At 45.9% G+C, this 19,632-nt stretch overlaps 1 protein-coding gene across 2 annotated transcripts in view; it reads right to left on the minus strand.

The window, feature by feature from the left end:
• Nucleotides 1–19,632, minus strand: part of TASOR (transcription activation suppressor) — a 773,668-nt gene that overhangs the window by 317,405 nt on the left and 436,631 nt on the right. For both annotated transcript variants that reach the window (XM_069206460.1, XM_069206459.1), the window contains exon 15: nucleotides 5,776–6,209. In XM_069206460.1, the coding sequence (XP_069062561.1) occupies nucleotides 5,776–6,209 (434 nt within the window). The remainder of the gene's footprint in view (nucleotides 1–5,775; nucleotides 6,210–19,632) is intronic.

Below are 19,632 nucleotides of genomic sequence, written 5' to 3' on the forward strand. Positions count from 1 at the left end.
ACCATTGTAGGAAGTTGGCTCTGTATATACTATCTCAAAGTGAGAGATAGAGTCCAAGGGTTACGCTTAGAGGTTGATAGTGGCAAAATTAGATAATACTAATGCTGTATTTTGTGGTACTGTGGTTCAGCAGTAGGCTTACCAGAGGGTAGTGTTAACTATTTGTTGTACACACACAGGCAATACATGAGGAACACACACTCAAAGACTTAACTCCAGACCAAAGGTTTTTATATAGAAAAATATATTTTCTTAATTTCTATTAGAACCACAATATTCAAGATTTGAGGTAAGTAGTACACACAGTTTAGGTTAAAATGGCAACAAGCAATTTAAAAGTAGACAGTGCAAAAATCAACAGTTCCTGGGGGAGGTAAGTAGGTTAGGTTTCTCAGGTAAGTAAAGCACTTACATAGTCAGTCTCCTGGGCATAGGCAGCCCACCGTTGGAGGTTCAAGGAAACCCCAAAGTCACTGCACCAGCAACACAGGGCCGGTCAGGTGCAGAGGTCAAAGGAGGGCCCAAAAACACATAGGCGCCCATGGAGAACAGGGGTGCTCCGGTTCCAATCTGCTAGCAGGTAAGTACCTGCGTCCTCAGGGAGCAGACCAGGGGGGTTTTGTAAAGCACGGGGGACATACACAAGCCAACAAAACACACCCTCAGCGGCAGAGGGGCGGCCGGGTGCAGTAGGCAAAGTAGGTGTCGGGTTTGCTATTGAAAGCAATGGAGGGTCCCGGGGGTCACTTAGGTGAGACAGGTAGGGCACAGGGGGCTTCTCGGGCCAGCCACCAACTGGGCTAGGAAGAGGGCCGCCTGCTGGTCACACCTGCACTGGAAGGTGGTTCCTCTCAGTCCTGGGGGCTGCGGGTGCAGTGCTTGTTCCAGGCGTCGGGTTCCTTGTTACCAGACAGTCGCAGTCAGGGGGAGCCTTTGGATCCTCTGTCACGGTGCAGGGGGGGTCGACACAGGGTACCCATCTTATGTCGTCGTAGTCACCTGGGAGTCCTCTCTGCGGTGTTGGTTCTCTGGAGCTCGAGCCGGGGCGTCGGGTGCAGAGTGTGAAGTCTCACGCTTTAGGCGGTTAGAAAGAGTTCTTTGAAAGTTGCTTTAAAGTTGCAAAGTTGTTGCAGTTTTTGAATAGTGCAGCTGTTCTCGGGAGTTTCTTGGTCCTTCAGATCAGGGCAATCCTCTGAGTCCTCAGAGGTCGCTGGTCCTTGTCGGAAGGGTCGCTGTGCAGGTTCTTTGAGTCTGGAGGCAGGCTGGTAGGGCTGGGCCAAGTCAATTGTCTCAGTCGTCTCTGTGGGGCTTTCAGGTCAGCAGTCCTTCTTGTTGTAGGTTGCAGGAATCTGATTTCCTGGGTTCAGGGTTGCCCCTAAATACTACATTTAGAGGTATGTTTAGGTCTGGGGGGGGGGCAGTAGCCAATGGCTACGGTCCTGGAGGGTGGCTACACCCTCTTTGTGCCTCCTCCCTGAGGGCAGGGGGGGCACATCCCTATTCCTATTGGGGGAATCCTCCAAACTCAAGATGGAGGATTTCTAAAGGCAGGGGTCATCTTAGCTCAGGGCACCTTAGGGGCTGTCCTGACTGGTAGGTGACTCATCCTTGTTTTCCTCATTATCTCCTCCAGCCTTGCCGCCAAAAGTGGGGGCAGTGGCCGGAGGGGTGGGCATCTCCACTAGATGGGGTGCCCAGGGGGGCTGTAACAAAAAGGCATGAGCCTTTGAGGCTCACTGCGAGGTATCACAGTTCCTGCATGGGGAGGTGAGAAGCACCTCCACCCAGTACAGGCTTTGTTCCTGGCCACAGAGTGACAAAGGCACTCTCCCCATGTGGCCAGAAACTCATCTGGTTGTGGCAGGCTGGCAGAAACTGGTCAGCCTAGAACTAGGAGTCGGACTGGTATTCAGGGGGCATCTCTAAGATGCCCTCTGGGTTTATTTTTACAATAAAGTGCACACTGGCATCAGTGTGCATATATTGTGCTGAGAAGGTTGATACCAAACTTCCCAGATTTCAGTGTAGCCATTATGGAACTGTGGAGTTCGTATCTGACAGACTACCAGACCATATACTCTTTATGGCTAGCCTGCACTTACAATGTCTAAGGTTTTGCTTAGACACTGTAGGGGCATAGTGCTCATGCATGTATGCCCTCATCTGTGGTATAGTGCACCCTGCCTTAGGGCTGTAAAGCCTGATAGAGAGGTGACTTACCTATGCCACAGGCAGTGAGAGGATGGCATGGCACTCGGAGGGGAGTGCCATGTCAACTTAGTCATTTTCTTCCTACTAGCACACACAAGCTGGCAAGCAGTGTGTATGTGCTGAGTGAGGGGTCCCCAGGGTGGCATAAGACATGCTGCAGCCTTTAGAGACCTTCCCTGGCATCAGGGACTTTGGTACCAGGGATACCAGTTACAAGGGACTTACCTGGGTGCCAGGGTTGTTCCAATTGTGGAGACAAAGGTACAGTTTAGGGAAAGAACACTGATGCTGGTGCCTGGTTAGCAGGGTTCCAGCACACTTTAAAATCATAACTTGGCATCAGCAAAGGCAAAAAGTCAGGGGGTAACCATGCCAAGGAGGCATTCCCTTACACTGAGCACCTCCAGTATCCCACCATGCCTCAGGGGTGAGAGTGAGGTGACAGTGGGTTCACAGTTGGGTCAGTTTTTTTCCCCGGCTTCTTCTGTGAGGATCCTGGAGCATTGAGCTTTCATTTGTCTGGTTATTTGCCCAGAAAAATTACCTAGACTGTGTTTTCCTCTGATTTATTCGACGATTTTACATTTTTCCTCAGTGAGAGACAAGTTTTTTCTCACAAAAATGCCTTCATTGTTCGTGAAATGTCCTTCCTGTGGGAAGAACATGGCCCAGTCAGACCCACACTCTGTGTGCATAGTCTGTTTGCTTCAGAGTCACTCTCCTGACACCTACAGACATTGCAAAAATCTGTCCAAAAGGACTCTCAAGGACAGAGAGAGGATTCAATTTCATGGTCTGCATAAAAGAGAGGAAGTTTCCAAGGAATCTACACAACGGCGAGCCAGATCGACGTCGGCAGGTCCCTGTCTGTTCACCGCCGACGCACCACTAGGTCTCAAAGAGCACACCGCCGTCTACTGCAACTCAAGCGACGTTGAAAGAAAAGACGTCAGAGCTTTTACCTACTAATCGGGGTAGTTCTCCGTCAACGGTCACACACTGATCGACGTCGAGCAAGTACATCAGCACTCACACACCGTCAAAGACTAGTTATCAGCCGATGACGACGAGGCATCTGCCGTCGAAGCCGACCTCAAGAACTAGGTCGAGGTCCCCCCGCATCGTGCGACGTCGAGGCACTCGTCTCCGTCAGCGCACCGCTCAATGTCAAGGCATTCAATGTCGAGGCACATTGCTGCTGCGGATCACCACTCGTCGTTGAAGCATACAGCATCAGCGTCGAGACCTGAGAAGACCGGAAGGTCTCGTTCGACGGCGACAACCCAGGGATCCCTGTCGACAGCAACACAACAGCGATTGACGTCCAGACAACCATCTCCTGCACCATCTGTCTCGCACAGGGTTTCTCTGCATACCAGCCCTCATCAAAGGTCTCCTACAAATCCTGAGACGGGTTTTCTACACCAAGACCCAGTAGTCCCGGTTCAGAGTGATTCTTCAGTGGCATCTAGAGCTTCATCAGCACTTATATCGCCTATAAACCTGTCTCCAAGGTGGTTAGAAAGCCTGAATAAAACACCGGCTTCTCCAAATTCTCAGTACTCAAAACTCTACTCACCCTTGGCTTCTTTGCCCCGTACACCCTCGCCAACAGCTCTATTTGAATGTGTAAGACCTGCTGCTGGCCAGCCCGCTCCTAGACGTCAACGCAGTCAGTCAAGGGCATCCACAAGAAGTAGGACACGGATCCAGAAGAAGGTATAGATCTAGATCCTCTAGATCAAGGCAAAGACGACAAAGATCTCCTTCATGGTCTACAGCTTCTGAGTCCTCCATAAGAGACTATTCACCTACTTTGACTAACTCCCCTCCAGCAAGAGTTTCACCAATTGATGATATTACTACCTTCAATGAGGATTTGGTCAGAGGGGCCCAAAAACTGAACACATAAATTCCACAGCCGACTACGTCATCGTCAGTGATCTTTGAAACCCTACATCAATGTGCCTCCTCCAGACAATTACTGCCTCTGGTTCCTGGTCTTTTACAAAGGGCTATGGACACATTTCTTACTCCAGCTAGCCTTCGTTCAGCTCCGGCTCGGATACTAAAAAAATATAAAGCCCCAGACCAGGTTCCTTAGAGTTGATCCTCCTTCCGACTCTGTAATTTTGGCTGCTGCCCGTAAGACTCTCAGTGGCGTCGACATCTACGGTCCCTCCGGACAAGGAGAGTAAACCTTTAGACTCTTTGGGCAGGAAAATGTGTGGCACTTCAGCAGCATGCATGAAGGTCTCCAGTGCCTCTGCGCTGCTGGGGAGATACAACTGTTCCTTGTGGGACTCCTCAAACAGATTTGTTGACAAGTTGCCTAGGGAGGATAGGCAAGATTTTAAGGAGATCATAGAAGAGGGGAGTTTGGTATCCAACCAGGTGATTAGTGCTGCTGCAGACAGAGTGGGTTTTGCTGCTCATGGCTATGCACATGGTATTTGTGCAAGGAGGTCCTCATGGGGTCTGACGGTACCACAACCACATCCTGTTCCGGGATGCTGTGAAGCTGGAGGACAGTGGCTGAATTGTGGCTGGCATGGTACCGCGCTCCTTCCGAAGCCTCGAAAGGGATGGAAGACAGACTGCTGTCGAGCTGGTGCGGAGAGGTCCAAGGATCTGGCCATAGCTCGAGAATCCTTGAACCTCTCAAGCAGTAAGTCTGCCTTTTCACCAAAAAGGCGAAAGCCATCAAATGGCATGTCCATCAAACTCGACTGGACATCCCCTAAAAAGCCAGTCGAACGTAGCCAGGAGTGGCAACGTAGGGTCGAAGAAAAAGGGTAGATCTTTCCGGATCTGCGCTTAACTGCCGCAGAAGGAAAAGAACTGACGTACGCGTGCTGGGGTGGTGCCTATATAGAAGCCCCTGATGTCACTTGGGTACATGGGTTTAAGTACCTCACACTTTCTACCCACTTCATGGGGGACGTTTTGAGGAAAAAAAAAATCTGTTTGGGATCGGCAGAAAAAGCTTGGTAGTCCTGAACAGAAAACACCCCCACCCCAATTCCCCTCTCCTGGGACTAAATGTCTAGGGCGCCAGGGTCATTCATTTTTTTGTTTTATAAAAGTAAACTCCAAATTTAGGAGTTAGTTTTGTTGTTAAAGATAAAAGTTTGCTGAGTGGCCCCATGAACAATGGCTCAACAAACGTTCAGTGGCTTCAGAGGAGCTGTATTGCCACCAGCTCCTCTGAAGGCATTGAGATCTGTCACGCAGGCGGAGGTCTTTCAATATGGTGGGCTGTACGACTACATCCCTCTGCTTCCTTGGCAGAGTGGAGGACAGCCTGCCAGGGTCTAAATGAACCCCTAAGTCAGAATTATAAATTAACAGCCCTAGAAGCACACAGCTTATTATCTGTCTGCTAGAAAGATTTAAGAAACTAAGACACTGACAATATGGGTTAGAAGTAGTGATACACTTTTCTCTGTGCAGTTAACTGTAAAGTCGCAGTTTGATCTGTAAACATTAAACTTCTACATATGGTTTGAAACAATACTTGTAAAACATTTTGTAAAAAGACAAGGTATTTAATAATATACTTACTTCATGCAGGCGTACAGTGTTCTCAGTAACTACGGTAGGTCTAACTCTGAAGTCATTATCAATAGGATAAGACAAGCATGAAATCTCGCTCCCCAAATTATGTGGGGCTGGTGGTTCCTTAAAAGAAACAAAATCATCCTGTGAAGGATGCTCATTTTCTAATAGATCCCGTCCAGGAATTTCACCATAGTCTTGGATTTGCCTTAAATCCTCATCAGTGGTATTGGATTGCAGTCCTAATGCACTGTTTACAGATTGAGCCAATGAAGCATCCAAATGTCCAGCACCAGCTAATGTTTCTAAAAGCAATTTTATCAAGCCATGTGAATCAGGAGCTGTAGGAGTGGATAACTCATGCTGTCGCAAATCAGAGTCTTGCCCACCGAGTCCACTGATAAGTGACAAAACTGAATTGGAATCTGTCAAATTTCCCCCTTTAAAAAAGAAAAAAAAAAAAAGCAGTAAGCACAAAGCATGAAAGAAATACAACATGAATACTGATATCTAAACTAATATCCATTATTTCATAATTACTTCACATATTATTGTGATGGTGCTGTTTGTGCCAGGAACATTTGGTGAGTGTGCCGGGAAGGATATGTTACTTACCTGTAAATCCTAGTTCTCTTCCAGGGGTATCCTCATCAAAGTCATAAACATTGAATATTCCCGCCCTTGTGCAGGGACCCCGGAGCATATATAAAAATACAAACATATAAAGTATGAAATATGCACAAAAAAATATATATAGCATTTTTAGTAGACAAATTGTTCATACTCAACTCATATATACATGTGTAAAACAGCAATGCAGGCTATAATCATAAACGGGCTAAAATGCTTTATTTCTATGGAGTTTTTTTAAAAAAATCTTTACAAAATGACAATAAGGGAATAAATATCTACCAAAGCCCCAAAACTGGGCTTAGGGAAATAAGCAGCAGTAATCATTAGAGAAAAAAAAAGGAGAAAAAACTACATTGAGAAACAGTGGAGCATTCTTAGCCAATAGGCTGCATGCAGCTTAACACAGGAGAACCATAAAAACTTTGGCATCGTGCCTTTAAGACCCTGAGCACCTCCAGTGTCCCACCATGCCTCAGGGGTGAAGGAGAGGCGACAGTTGGTTCAGTTAGGTCAGTACTTTTTTACGGTGACAATCTGTGTAGCCGATTCGAAAGATAGTCTGTCCTGCACTTCTAGGAGACGTGCGTCCGGGGAGGAGGGTGGGTTGTTTATGACTTTGATGAGGATACCCCTGGAAGAGAACTAGGATTTACAGGTAAGTAACTTATCCTTCTCTTCTAGGGGACCTTCATCAATAGTCATAAACATTGAATAGATTAGCAAGCCCATCCCTTCACTCTACGGACTTTCAATAGAAGTGCAGGAATAGATATGTATCATGCAAACAAATTTCTTAGAGAGGCTTGCCCAACTTGGGCGTCTGCTCTTGCATCTGATTCCAAACAGTAATGTCTAGTAAATGTATGTACAGACTTCCATGTAGCAGCCTTACAAATTTCAGATATTGGAACATTATTGAGGAGGGCAGCAGTAGCCGCTTTTCCTCTTGTGGAATGCGCTTTAGGTCTAGCAAGTAGTTGTTTGTTAGCCAACTGGCATGCATTAACAATACAAGAAACTATCCATCTTGATATAGTTCGTTTAGATGCTGCCTCTCCTGTTCTCAAATGACCATAATTTATAAACAAGTGGTTGGAATGTCTAATCAATTTTGTTTTATCCAAATAAAATTTGAGCACTCTTTTCAGATCTAGGGAGTGCAACGCTTTCTCCGCCGGAGTCTCCGGATTAGGGAAGAAAGTTTGTAGAGAAATAGTCTGATTGATGTAAAAGTCTGACACCACCTTCGGTAGGAATGATGGGTGAGTTCGCAGAACTACTCTATTGTCATGAAAGACTGTGTACGGTTCTTTGGAGGACAAAGCCTGAATTTCACTGACCCTCCTTGCGGAAGTAATGGCTACCAAAAAAGCCGTCTTCCACGTAAGGTGTTGCAAAGAGGCTTTGTGTATGGGTTCGAAAGGAGGGCCCATAAGTTTTGACAGCACTATGTTCAGTTCCCATGGAGGGGAGGGTTTCTGAATGGGCGGAAAAACTTTTCTCAAACCTTCCAAGAAATCCTTGACTACTGGTTTCGTAAAGAAGGATTCCTGAGAAGGTGACTTACGATAGGCTGTAATGGCAGACAAATGTACCTTAATAGATGATACCTGCAGACCGGACTTTGCCAGATGGAGTAAGACAGACAGTATGACGTCCTCTTGAGACCGTATAGGATTCTGACCTTGCTGACAGCACCATATGTAGAATCTCTTCCACTTAAACGCGCAAGAACGCAACGTGGAAGGTCGTCTTGACTCTTTCAAGATGTTCATGCACTCCTGCGAGAGTCCTAGATGCCCATACTGCAGGAATTCAGGAGCCATGCTGTCAAGCTCAGAGAGGGTAGGTTGGGGTGCAGGACCCTGCCCTCCATCCTGCTCAGAAGATCCGGTCTGCACGGCAGCCTCCTGTGAGGTTGTTCCGATAGGTTGAGGAGATCTGTGTACTAGAATTGACGGGCCATTGTGGAGCTATGAGAATCATTCTGGTGCTGGACCTGTAAAGTTTGTTGATCACTGCCGGTATGAGGGGAATCGGTGGAAAGGCGTAGAGAAATATCCCTGACCAGTCGATCAACAGGGCATTCCCTCGAGATCCCAGATGGTAGAACCTGGATGCGAAGTCTGGGCATTTCTTGTTTACCTCGTCTGCGAAGAGATCCAATTGAGGCCGACCCCATTGAGCGAAGATGTCTTCGACGACTTCGCCGTGTAGGACCCAATCGTGGGTGTCCTCTAGTTGTCTGCTCAGAAAATCTGCTTCCACGTTTTGTTGACCTGGTAGGTGAATCGCTGTAAGCGACATTCCTCTGGCCAGGAGCCAATGCAAGATTGTTTGGGACTCCTGAGATAGGGGTAGGGATCTCGTTCCCCCTTGTCTGTTCAAGTAATACATTGTGGTTGTATTGTCCGTTTGTATTAGGAGAGATTTCCCCTGAATCGATGGAGCAAAAGACTTGAGAGCCAGATGGACCGCTCTGAGCTCCAGCAGATTGATGTGGTACTTCCTTTCGTTGTCGGACCACAGGCCCTGAGCTTGAAGGGGACCTAGATGAGCCCCCCATCCTTGAAGAGACGCATCCGTTACCAGAGTGTCAGATGGAATTGCCTGGTGAAATGGAGCCCCTACTGATAGGTGAGGTTTGTGCATCCACCATTGCAATGACTGACGTGCTGCTATCGGTAATCGCACTCTGTCCTCCCAGCGACCTGTCCTTTGGTTCCAGTTGTTTTCCAACGCCTCTTGGAGGGGCCTCATATGGAGCCTGGTATTCGGGACAATGAAAATGCATGATGCCATGGAGCCCAGCAGAGATGTCACCTGACGGGCCGTAGGTGTGTCGGCTCTTAACAGGTCTTGACACTTTTTCTTTATTGAGAATTGTCGTTCCTCCGAAGGATACACTCTTTGGAGCTCTGTGTCTAGTATTGCTCCCAGGTAGTGGAGGTTCTGCGTTGGAATCAAGGTGGACTTTTGGTAGTTGACTTGAAGACCTAGAGACTCGAAAACCTTGAGCACAATGTCCCGATGGGTTCTCGCCTGCTCCGGAGAGAAGGCTATCAGTAGCTAGTCGTCTAGGTATGGGTAAATGAAGATTTTTTGTTTTCGAAGATGTGCTGCTACCACTGCCACGCATTTCGAGAAGACGCGGGGGGCAGATTTCAGGCCGAATGGTAGCACTTTGAACTGATAGTGCTGCGAGGCTATCTGGAAGCGCAGGAATTTCCGATGCTTGGGAACTATCGGGATGTGAAAGTATGCATCCTGCAGGTCGATGGAGCACATCCAGTCTCCTTGATGTAGCTGAGGGAAAATCTGGTGAAGAGCCAGCATCCTGAACTTTTGCTTTCTTATGTACTTGTTCAGAAGCCGTAAGTCCAGAATCGGTCTGAAAACACCCTCTCGGCCTTTTTTCGCCACCAGAAAATAACGGGAGTAAACCCCCTTTCCTCCGTGCGCAAGTGGAACTTTTTCTATTGCCTTCTTTCGTAAAAGGGCGAGAGCCTCTTTGCGCAATAGGCTGACGTGAGACGGATTGCATTTGGTTGGTGGCAAGTGTGGTGGAGGTTGCCGGAAAAGAAGAGAGTAGCCATTTTCGACAATGTTGAGAACCCATTTGTCTTTTGTGATAGAGCGCCACTCGTGAAGAAAATCTGTGATACTTCCCCCCACCGGAGTGGTGCACAGTATTGAGGGAAGCGAGTTTTCATTGCTTGGCCGGCGCTTTGGGAGTGGACTGTTGTGGTCTACTTGACCTTTGTTCCCTTGTGGCCTTACGAGCCTGAAAAAGAGGGCGTCCCTGTCTTTGCTGTGGCCTCTGGGACCAGTGAGGGTTTTGAACCCTCTGCTGGAAAGGGCGCCTGTCATAAGGCCTATACCTCCGTCTGAAATCCTTCTTTCTTTCCAGGCCTACTGCCCTCATGGTGTCCACTTCAGTTTTCATGCGCGCCATTTCTTCGTCCGTATGGGTACCAAACAGCGGGTTCCCATTGAATGGAAGATTTAGGATGCGCTGTTGTGCTTCCTGTTTCAAACCAGTTAACCTCAACCAGGAAGACCTTCTTGCACAGATTCCATGTGCGTACCCATGTGCAGCTAAGTCTGCCCCATCTGCCGCTGCGCTGATGACTTGGTTGGATACCAGACATCCCTCTTGAAGGATCTCTTGGAAGTCCTGTCTGTCTTCCCTAGGTAATTGTTCTGTGAACCTGTTGAGAGAGTCCCACAGAGAACGGTCATATCTGCCTAGGAGTGCAGACGCGCTGGAGACCTTCATCATAGATGCCGCCGTGCCGCACATTTTTCTCCCCAGAGAGTCTAGATGTCTGCTCTCTTTGTCCGGCGGGACCGTGGAGGATGATGCCACTGAGTGAGTTTTTCGGGCTGCGGCCAATATGACAGAGTCCGGCGGCGGATCCGTTCTTAGGAATAAAGGATCTTGTTCAGGCGCTTTATATTTTTTCAAAATCCTAGCAGGAGCAAATTTGAGGGTGGCTGGTGCCAAAAAGGTGTCCATGGTTGGCTGCAACAGACCAGGCACTAGCAGCAGTAGCTTTTTCGAAACTGCTCTATGCTGTAGAGTCTCAAAAATGACTGATGAGGAGGTTGATGGTTCTGGAACCTCTATATTTAACTTCTGTGCTCCCCTGAAAAGCACCTCATTAAAAGTAGTGATGTCATCCACCGGTGAAACTCTAGCTGGTGGAGATTCTATTAAGGTGGGGGAGTATCGTCTGACGGATGACCCTGACGATGACCAAGAGGGCCATCTTCTGTGTCTTGATCGTGACCTAGATCGTCGCTGGGAACGTGACCTGCTGCGAGACGCTGTAACAGAGCGCCCAGGCCTCGTGGTCGGTAGCCGAGAAGCAGAACGAGCCCGTCCTGCCCGGCCTGTTGGTGATGGCGTTCTCGGGAGAGAGGCAGTAGGAGAGTACATCCAAGAATACTACGAATCCGGGGAGGCCTTTGGTCTGTGAAGGCTCTCCAACCATCTTGGTGACAAATTGATGGGTGAGACATGCCCCGACGATGCCGCTCTCGAACGAGATGAACCACTCCGTATGGAGACCACTGGAGATGGAGCAGCCTTATCTGCTGGCGGAAGCCAATGTTCTGCTCCCTGCAAGACAGGTAAAACCTGTGTCGACGTCGACAACCGTAATGACGTCGAAGGGAGCGCCGCTGGTTGTTCCTGCCTCAACGTTGAGCGCCTCGACGTTGAGTGCCTCGACGTTGAATGTCTTGACGTCGAACGGCGATCTCTGGACCTCGACCTGCTCGCCGTCGTGTGTCTCGACGTGGAGCGGTGGGCGCCCGACAGCGGATGTCCTCGCTCTCACCGCTGTGGCGATTTCGACGTCGTCTCTCTTGACATCGAGGAGTGTGAGGCCTTCGGCGGCGAATGGGCGCGCCGGTGATGGCTCAACGTCGATCGGCGGGCTGCCGTCGACGGAGCTATGCCCCTGCGATGGCCATGTTCTCTCGACGCCGTATCCTTCGACGACGGTCGGGTCGCCGTCGATCCATGGCGGTGAGATGGTGGTAGCGACGACGTCGACGGTGAACAAACAGGTACTTTCCTACCTGTTGATGTCGACCTAGCCACTCTCTTCTGAGAGTGGCTTGTTGGCTGCCTGGGAAGCGAAGAGGTTGATGTTTTCTGCCTCTCGTGAAGCCCATGAAGCCTGATCTTTTCTCTGTCCTTCAGAGTCCTCTTTGACATCTTCTTGCAGTGTTTGCAAGTGTCAGGGCAGTGACTCTGAGGCAGGCACACAATACAAATAGTGTGTGGATCTGACTGGGCCTTCTTCTTCCCACAGGAAGGGCATTTCACAAAAAGTGAAGGCATTTTTCTGTCAGGAAAAAACTTCCAAACTCAGACAATGATGTTAGATGTCGAGTAAAGTAGGAAAAAACGCTGTTCTAAAGTATTTTTCTGAGAAAAACCCAGAAAAACTGAGAACTCAATGCTCCAGGATCCTCCAGAAGAAGCCGGAAAAAAGAACTGACCTAACTGTGAACCAACTGTCACCTCTCCTTCACCCGAGGCATGGTGGGATACTGGAGGTGCTCAGGGTCTTAAAGGCACGGTGCCAAAGTTTTTAAGGTTCTCCTGTGTTAACCTGCATGCAGCCTATTGGCTAAGAATGCTCCATTGTTTTTCAATGTAGTTTTTTCTCCTTTTTTTTCTCTAATGATTACTGCTGCTTATTTCCCTAAGCCCAGTTCTGGGGCTTTGGTAGATATTTATTCCCTTATTGTAATTTTGTAAAGATTTAAAAAAAAAAAAAAAAAAAAAACTCCATAGAAATAACGCATTTTTGCCTGTTTATGATTATAGCCTGCATTGCTGTTTTACACATGTATATATGAGTTGAGTATGAAAAATCTACCTACTAAAAATGCTATATATATATATTTTTCATGCATATTTCATACTTTATATGTGTGTATTTTTATATATGCTCCGGGGTCCCCGCACAAGGACGGGAATATTCAATGTTTATGACTTTGATGAGGATCCCCTGGAAGAGAACATTTGGTTACTATTAAAGGTATCTTAGAAGGGGACATCAACGCTATATAGCAGATTTAACAACTGATGGCTGCCACCTTAATCTATGCCTTAAGGAGTGTTACAAGTAATTCCGGTAAATTTAAACCATGCCAATCAATCTAGTATTATATGTAAAATGTAAAAAATAGATTTTATCCTTAATGGCATTTTTCCTTTAGATACCTTTTGGAGGAGAATGCAACACAAATCAATAAGAATAACATTTCCAATGCAAGCAAAAGTTAATTCTCAATACATTTGAGGCATTTCTTTACAGAGCTTCCAAGGTATGAAATACTAACCAACTAAAAATTCTTTGAGTTTTAATTTATTTTTTCAAAATGACTGGCTTAATAGTTTTGATGTATTTTTGATAGACTTGGACAACGTTAGTGTGACAGAGATCGTATGACCAAACTGGAAGGAGTTTCCGATTTTTCTACTTGTTATGTTTGTAGAAATCACAAATTATTTTTTAACCAGAGGTGTGCCTATATTAGATACAACTTTACGCTATTTTGGAATTAGAAGCTAACTCTTGGTGATCCTTTACTTGTTTAATTGTGGCAGTGAGATTAACAAGTCTTGATATTCATATGATGTGAAACGAAAAGGTGAAAGGTTAAGCAGTGATTGACCTCAATTTATTTAAAATATTAGAATCTGTTAATTTTGCATGGAGAGATGGTCACTAAATACCTAACGAAAATATTGCATGAAGTTTCGTTATTTGGGTGTTCGATTCTGATCATGTAAATTCTATTGGAAAAGCTCTGAGAGTTCATGAAGGATAAGTTAATTACCTGCAAATCCTAGTTCTTTTCCAGGGGAATCCTCATCAAAGTCAAACACTGAATATTCCAGCCCACGTGTGGGGACTCTGGAGCATATATAAACACTCATGTATATACCTTAAATGTATATGTAAAAGTACAATTGTGTAGAAAATTTTGGTATATATATATATATATATATATATATATATATATATATATATATATATATATATATATATATATATATATATATGGAAAATGTCACTTACTCAGTGTACACCTGTACGTGGCATTAGTCGCTGCAGATTCACATGCTGTGCACATCCCGCCATCTGGTGTTGGGCTCGGAGTGTTACAAGTTGTTTTTCTTCGAAGAAGTCTTTTCGAGTCACGAGACCGAGGGACTCCTACCATTTCGACTCCATTACGCATGGGCATCGACTCCATCTTAGATTGTTTTCCCCGCAGAGGGTGAGATAGGAGTTGTGTATGCTAGTAATAGTAATGGAGTGAATATGTATGTACATAATGAAGTTTAAAGTAATATATTTACAAATTTACAAATGTTCAAGATCAACTTCTAAACGGCTACAGGCTCCCGGGGAGGCGGGTGGGCGCATGTGAATCTGCAGCGACTAATGCCACGAACAGATGTACACTGGGTAAGTTAAATTTTCCGTTCAATGGCATGTGTAGCTGCAGATACACATGCTGTGCATTGACTAGTAAGCAGTTATCTCCCCAAAAGCGGTGGTTCAGCCTGTAGGAGTTGAAGTTGTTTGAAACAATGTTCGTAGTACAGCTTGACCTACTGTGGCTTGTTGTGAAGTTAACACATCTACACAGTAGTGTTTGGTAAATGTATGAGGCGAAGACCATGTTGCTGCCTTACATATTTCGTTCATTGGAATATTTCGTAGAAAGGCCATGGTAGCACCTTTCTTTCTGGTTGAGTGTGCCTTTGGTGTAATAGGCAGCTCTCTCTTTGCTTTAAGATAGCAGGTTTGAATACACTTAACTATCCATCTAGCAATGCCTTGTTTTGAAATTGGATTTCCTGTATGAGACTTTTGAAAGGCAATAAATAGTTGTTTTGTTTTTCGAATTAGTTTTGTTCTGTCAATGTAGTACATTAGCGCTCTTTTGATGTCTAATGTATGTAGTGCTCTTTCAGCTACAGAATCTGGCTGTGGGAAGAACACTGGTAATTCTACTGTTTGATTCAAGTGGAACGGTGAGATTACTTTTGGTAAAAATTTTGGATTTGTCCGTAGAACTACTTTATTCTTGTGTATTTGAATAAATGGTTCTTGTATGGTAAATGCTTGAATTTCACTCACCCTTCTTAGAGATGTGATGGCAATCAAAAATGCAACTTTCCACGTTAAGTATTGCATTTCACAAGAATGCATGGGCTCGAAAGGCGGACCCATGAGTCGTGTTAAGACAATGTTGAGGTTCCACGAAGGAACTGGTGGTGTTCTTGGTGGTATAATACTCTTTAGGCCTTCCATAAATGCTTTTATGACTGGTATCCTAAATAATGAAGTTGAGTGCGTAATTTGCAGATAAGCTAAAATTGCAGTAAGATGTATCTTTATGGAAGAGAAAGCTAGTTTTGACTTTTGCAAATGTAGTAAGTATCCTACTATATCTTTTGCAGATGCGTGTAAGGGTTGAATTTGATTATTATGGCAGTAATAAACAAATCTTTTCCACTTATTTGCATAGCAGTGTCTGGTGGTAGGCTTCCTAGCTTGTCTTATGACCTCCATACATTCTTGTGTGAGGTCTAAGTGTCCGAATTCTAGGATTTCAGGAGCCAAATTGCTAGATTCAGCGATGCTGGATTTGGATGTCTGATTTGTTGTTTGTGTTGTGTTAACAGATCTGGTCTGTTTGGTAGTTTGACATGAGGTACTACTGAAAGGTCTAGTAGTGTTGTGTACCAAGGTTGTCTTGCCCATGTTGGTGCTATTAGTAGGAGTTTGAGTTTGTTTTGACTCAACTTGTTTACTAGATATGGAAGGAGTGGGAGAGGGGGAAAAGCGTACGCAAATATCCCTGACCAGTTCATACATAGCGCATTGCCCTGAGACTGATGTTGTGGGTACCTGGATGCGAAGTTTTGGCATTTTGACTTTTCCTTTGTTGCAAATAGATCTATTTGTGGTGTTCCCCAAATTTGGAAGTAAGTGTTCAGTATTTGGGGGTGAATCTCCCATTCGTGGATCTGTTGGTGATCCCGAGAGAGATTGTCTGCTAACTGATTCTGAATTCCTGGAATAAATTGTGCTATTAGGCGAATGTGGTTGTAAATCGCCCAATGCCATATTTTCTGTGTCAGGAGACACAACTGTGTCGAGTGTGTTCCTCCCTGTTTGTTTAGGTAATACATTGTTGTCATGTTGTCTGTTTTGACAAGAATGTATTTGTGGGTTATTATGGGTTGAATTGCTTTCAGCGCTAGAAATACCGCTAACAGTTCCAAGTGATTTATGTGAAACTGTCTTTGCTGTATGTCCCATTGTCCTTGGATGCTGTGTTGATTGAGGTGTGCACCCCACCCTGTCATGGAAGCATTTGTCGTTATCACGTATTGTGGCACTGGGTCTTGGAAAGGCCGCCCTTGGTTTAAATTTATACTGTTCCACCATTGAAGCGAGATGTATGTTTGGCGGTCTATCAACACCAGATCTAGAAGCTGACCCTGTGCTTGTGACCATTGTGATGCTAGGCACTGTTGTAAGGGCCGCATGTGCAACCTTGCATTTGGGACAATGGCTATGCATGAAGACATCATTCCTAGTAGTTTCATTACCATTTTGACTTGTATCCTTTGTTTTGGATACATGGCCTGTATTACATTGTAAAATGTTTGAACTCTTTGTGGACTTGGAGTGGCAATCCCTTTTGCTGTGTTGATTGTTGCTCCTAAGTATTGCTGTGTTTGACACGGCAGAAGGTGTGACTTTGCGTAGTTGATTGAGAAACCTAGTTTGTGTAGGATTTCTATGACATATTTTGTGTGTTGTGAACACCGTTTTAGCGTGTTGGTTTTGATTAACCAATCGTCCAGGTACGGGAACACATGTATTTGCTGCCTTCTGATATGTGCAGCTATTACTGCCAGGCATTTTGTAAAAACTCTTGGCGCAGTTGTTATTCCGAATGGCAACACTTTGAATTGGTAATGTATCCCTTGGAATACAAACCTTAGGTACTTTCTGTGTGAAGGATGTATTGGTATATGGAAATATGCATCCTTTAAGTCTAGTGTTGTCATGTAGTCTTGTTGTTTGAGCAGTGGGATTACGTCTTGTAAAGTAACCATGTGAAAGTGGTCTGATTTGATGTAGGTATTTAATGTTCTGAGATCTAGTATAGGTCTGAGACTATTGTCTTTTTTGGGGATCAGAAAGTACAGTGAGTAAACTCCTGTGTTTAATTGTTGTCTTGGTACTAATTCTATTGCTTCTTTTTGTAGCAATGCCTGAACTTCTAGTCCTAGAAGATCTATATGTTGTTTTGACATACTGTGTGTTTTCGGTGGGACGTTTGGAGGGAATTTGAGAAAATCTATGCAATAACCATGCTGGATAATTGCTAAGACCCAAGTGTCTGTTGTTATTTCCTCCCAATGTGTGTAAAACTTGGTTAGTCTCCCCCCCACAGGTGATATGTGTTGGGGATTTGTGACCTTGAAGTCACTGTTTGTTTTGAGGAGTTTTGGGACTTTGGAACTTTCCTCTATTTTTTTGAAATTGTCCTCCTCTATTTTGTCCCCGAAAACCTCCCCGCTGATACTGGCTCTGGTAAGTGGGCTTTGTTTGTGAGGTTGTGGCTTCTGTGGTCTGCCCTCGAAACCCCCCTCGAAATTGTGTCTTTCGAAATGTGCCTCTGCTCTGCGGGGAGTAGAGTGCGCCCATGGCTTTGGCCGTCTGTGTCTTTTTTAAGTTTTTCTACCGCGGTGTCCACCTCCGGCCCAAACAACTGCTGTCCGTTGAATGGCATATTCAGCACAGCTTGCTGTATCTCTGGTTTAAATCCTGATGTACGCAGCCATGCATGTCTCCTTATTGTTACTGCTGTGTTGACAGTTCTAGTAGCTGTGTCTGCAGCATCCATTGCTGAACGTATCTGATTATTAGAGATACTCTGTCCCTCTTCTACCACTTGCTGCGCTCTTTTTTGGAACTCCTTTGGTAAATGTTCAATAAAGTGTTGCATCTGATCCCAATGGGCCCTATCATATCTGGCTAACAAAGCTTGCGAATTTGCAATGCGCCACTGGTTTGCTGCCTGTGCCGCCACCCTTTTGCCTGCAGCATCGAATTTTCTACTTTCTTTATCTGGAGGTGGTGCATCTCCTGAAGTATGTGAATTGGCTCTTTTGCGCGCTTCTCCCACTACAACAGTCTGGTGTTAGCTGTTGTGTGATGTACACTGGGTCTGTTGGTGGCGGTTTATATTTTTTATCTACTCTTGGAGTAATGGCTCTCCCTTTGACAGGTTCCTCAAACACTTGTTTGGAGTGTTTGAGCATTCCGGGTAACATCGGAAGACTCTGATATTGACTGTGTGTAGACGACAGTGTATTAAAAAGAAAGTCGTCTTCAATGGGTTCTGAATGAAGGCTGACATTGTGAAATGCCGCAGCTCTCGATACCACTTGAGCGTAGCCTGTACTATCCTCTGGTGGCGATGGTCTTGCTGGATAGCATTCAGGGCTATTATCTGACACTGGTGCGTCATAAAGGTCCCATGCGTCAGGGTCATCTTGACTCATTCCCGTATGAGTTGGGGATTGCATCATTGGTGGAGTGGCTACAGGTGATGGTTGCGGAGAGTGATGTGGGGATGGTGGTGGTGTTACTTGTTTAGCCACCTTTGCGTGTGGCTGTTTGTCCTTGTCTTGGAAGGCAAGTTTACGTTTCATTTTGATTGGAGGAAGAGTGCTGATCTTCCCCGTATCTTTTTGAATAAAGAGCCGCCTTTGTGTGTGATCTGGCTCTATTGTCTCTAATTCTTGTTCAAATCTGTGTGTCTTCAGTTGTTTGGACAGTCCTTGTTCCTCTGAATAGGAACTTATTTTCGGTTCCGATGCCGGATGTTTCGGTACCGAAACCTTTTTGGCTGCTTTTTTCGGCTCGGACAAAACCTTCTTTACTTTCGGCGTTGTGCCCTCTCGGTGCTGACCCATTTCGGTGCGCTGTCTCGATGCTGAATCTTCTCGGAGCCACTATTTCGGGCCCGAGATTGCTGTGTGCCGGTATCTCGACCGGGGTCGGATGACTTCGACACCAGCTCGCCCTTTTTCGGTGCCGATGGACGGTCACCTATTTTTCGGGTTAAGCCATGGCCTGTTGGCGGTGGCGTCCCTTGGGCTTTAGCGGTCTTCTCGTGAGTTCTTTGCTTCGACATCTTACTCACGGTTTTCGGCGTTTTTTCGGGATCGATCTCCTCCGAGTCCGATTCCTGGGTGGAGAATGTTTCTTCCTCCTCCTCTAAACGCCCTTGTCCTGTCGGCGCCGACGCCATTTGCAGTTTTCTTGCTCTTCGGTCCCTGAGTGTCTTCCTGGACCGAAACGCTCGAAAGGCCTCACAAGTATCCTCCTTGTGTTCTGGTGACAAACACAAGTTACAGACCAGGTGTTGATCTGTATATGGATACTTGTTTTGGCATTTTGGACAGAAGCGGAATGGGGTCCGTTCCATCAGCCTTGAAGAGACACGTGGCCGGGCCGACCAGGCCCCGACGGGGATCGAAAAAAAACCCTGAAGGGCCACCGGAGCTCTTCTTAATTCGGTGTCGATCTGTTGTAACTAACCCAATACCGAACGCAAACAATACCGACGATTTTTCCGAGATTCTAACTAACTTTCCGACCC

Source organism: Pleurodeles waltl, chromosome 9 (genome assembly GCF_031143425.1).
Source record: "Pleurodeles waltl isolate 20211129_DDA chromosome 9, aPleWal1.hap1.20221129, whole genome shotgun sequence".
NCBI classification, from domain to species: domain Eukaryota; kingdom Metazoa; phylum Chordata; class Amphibia; order Caudata; family Salamandridae; genus Pleurodeles; species Pleurodeles waltl.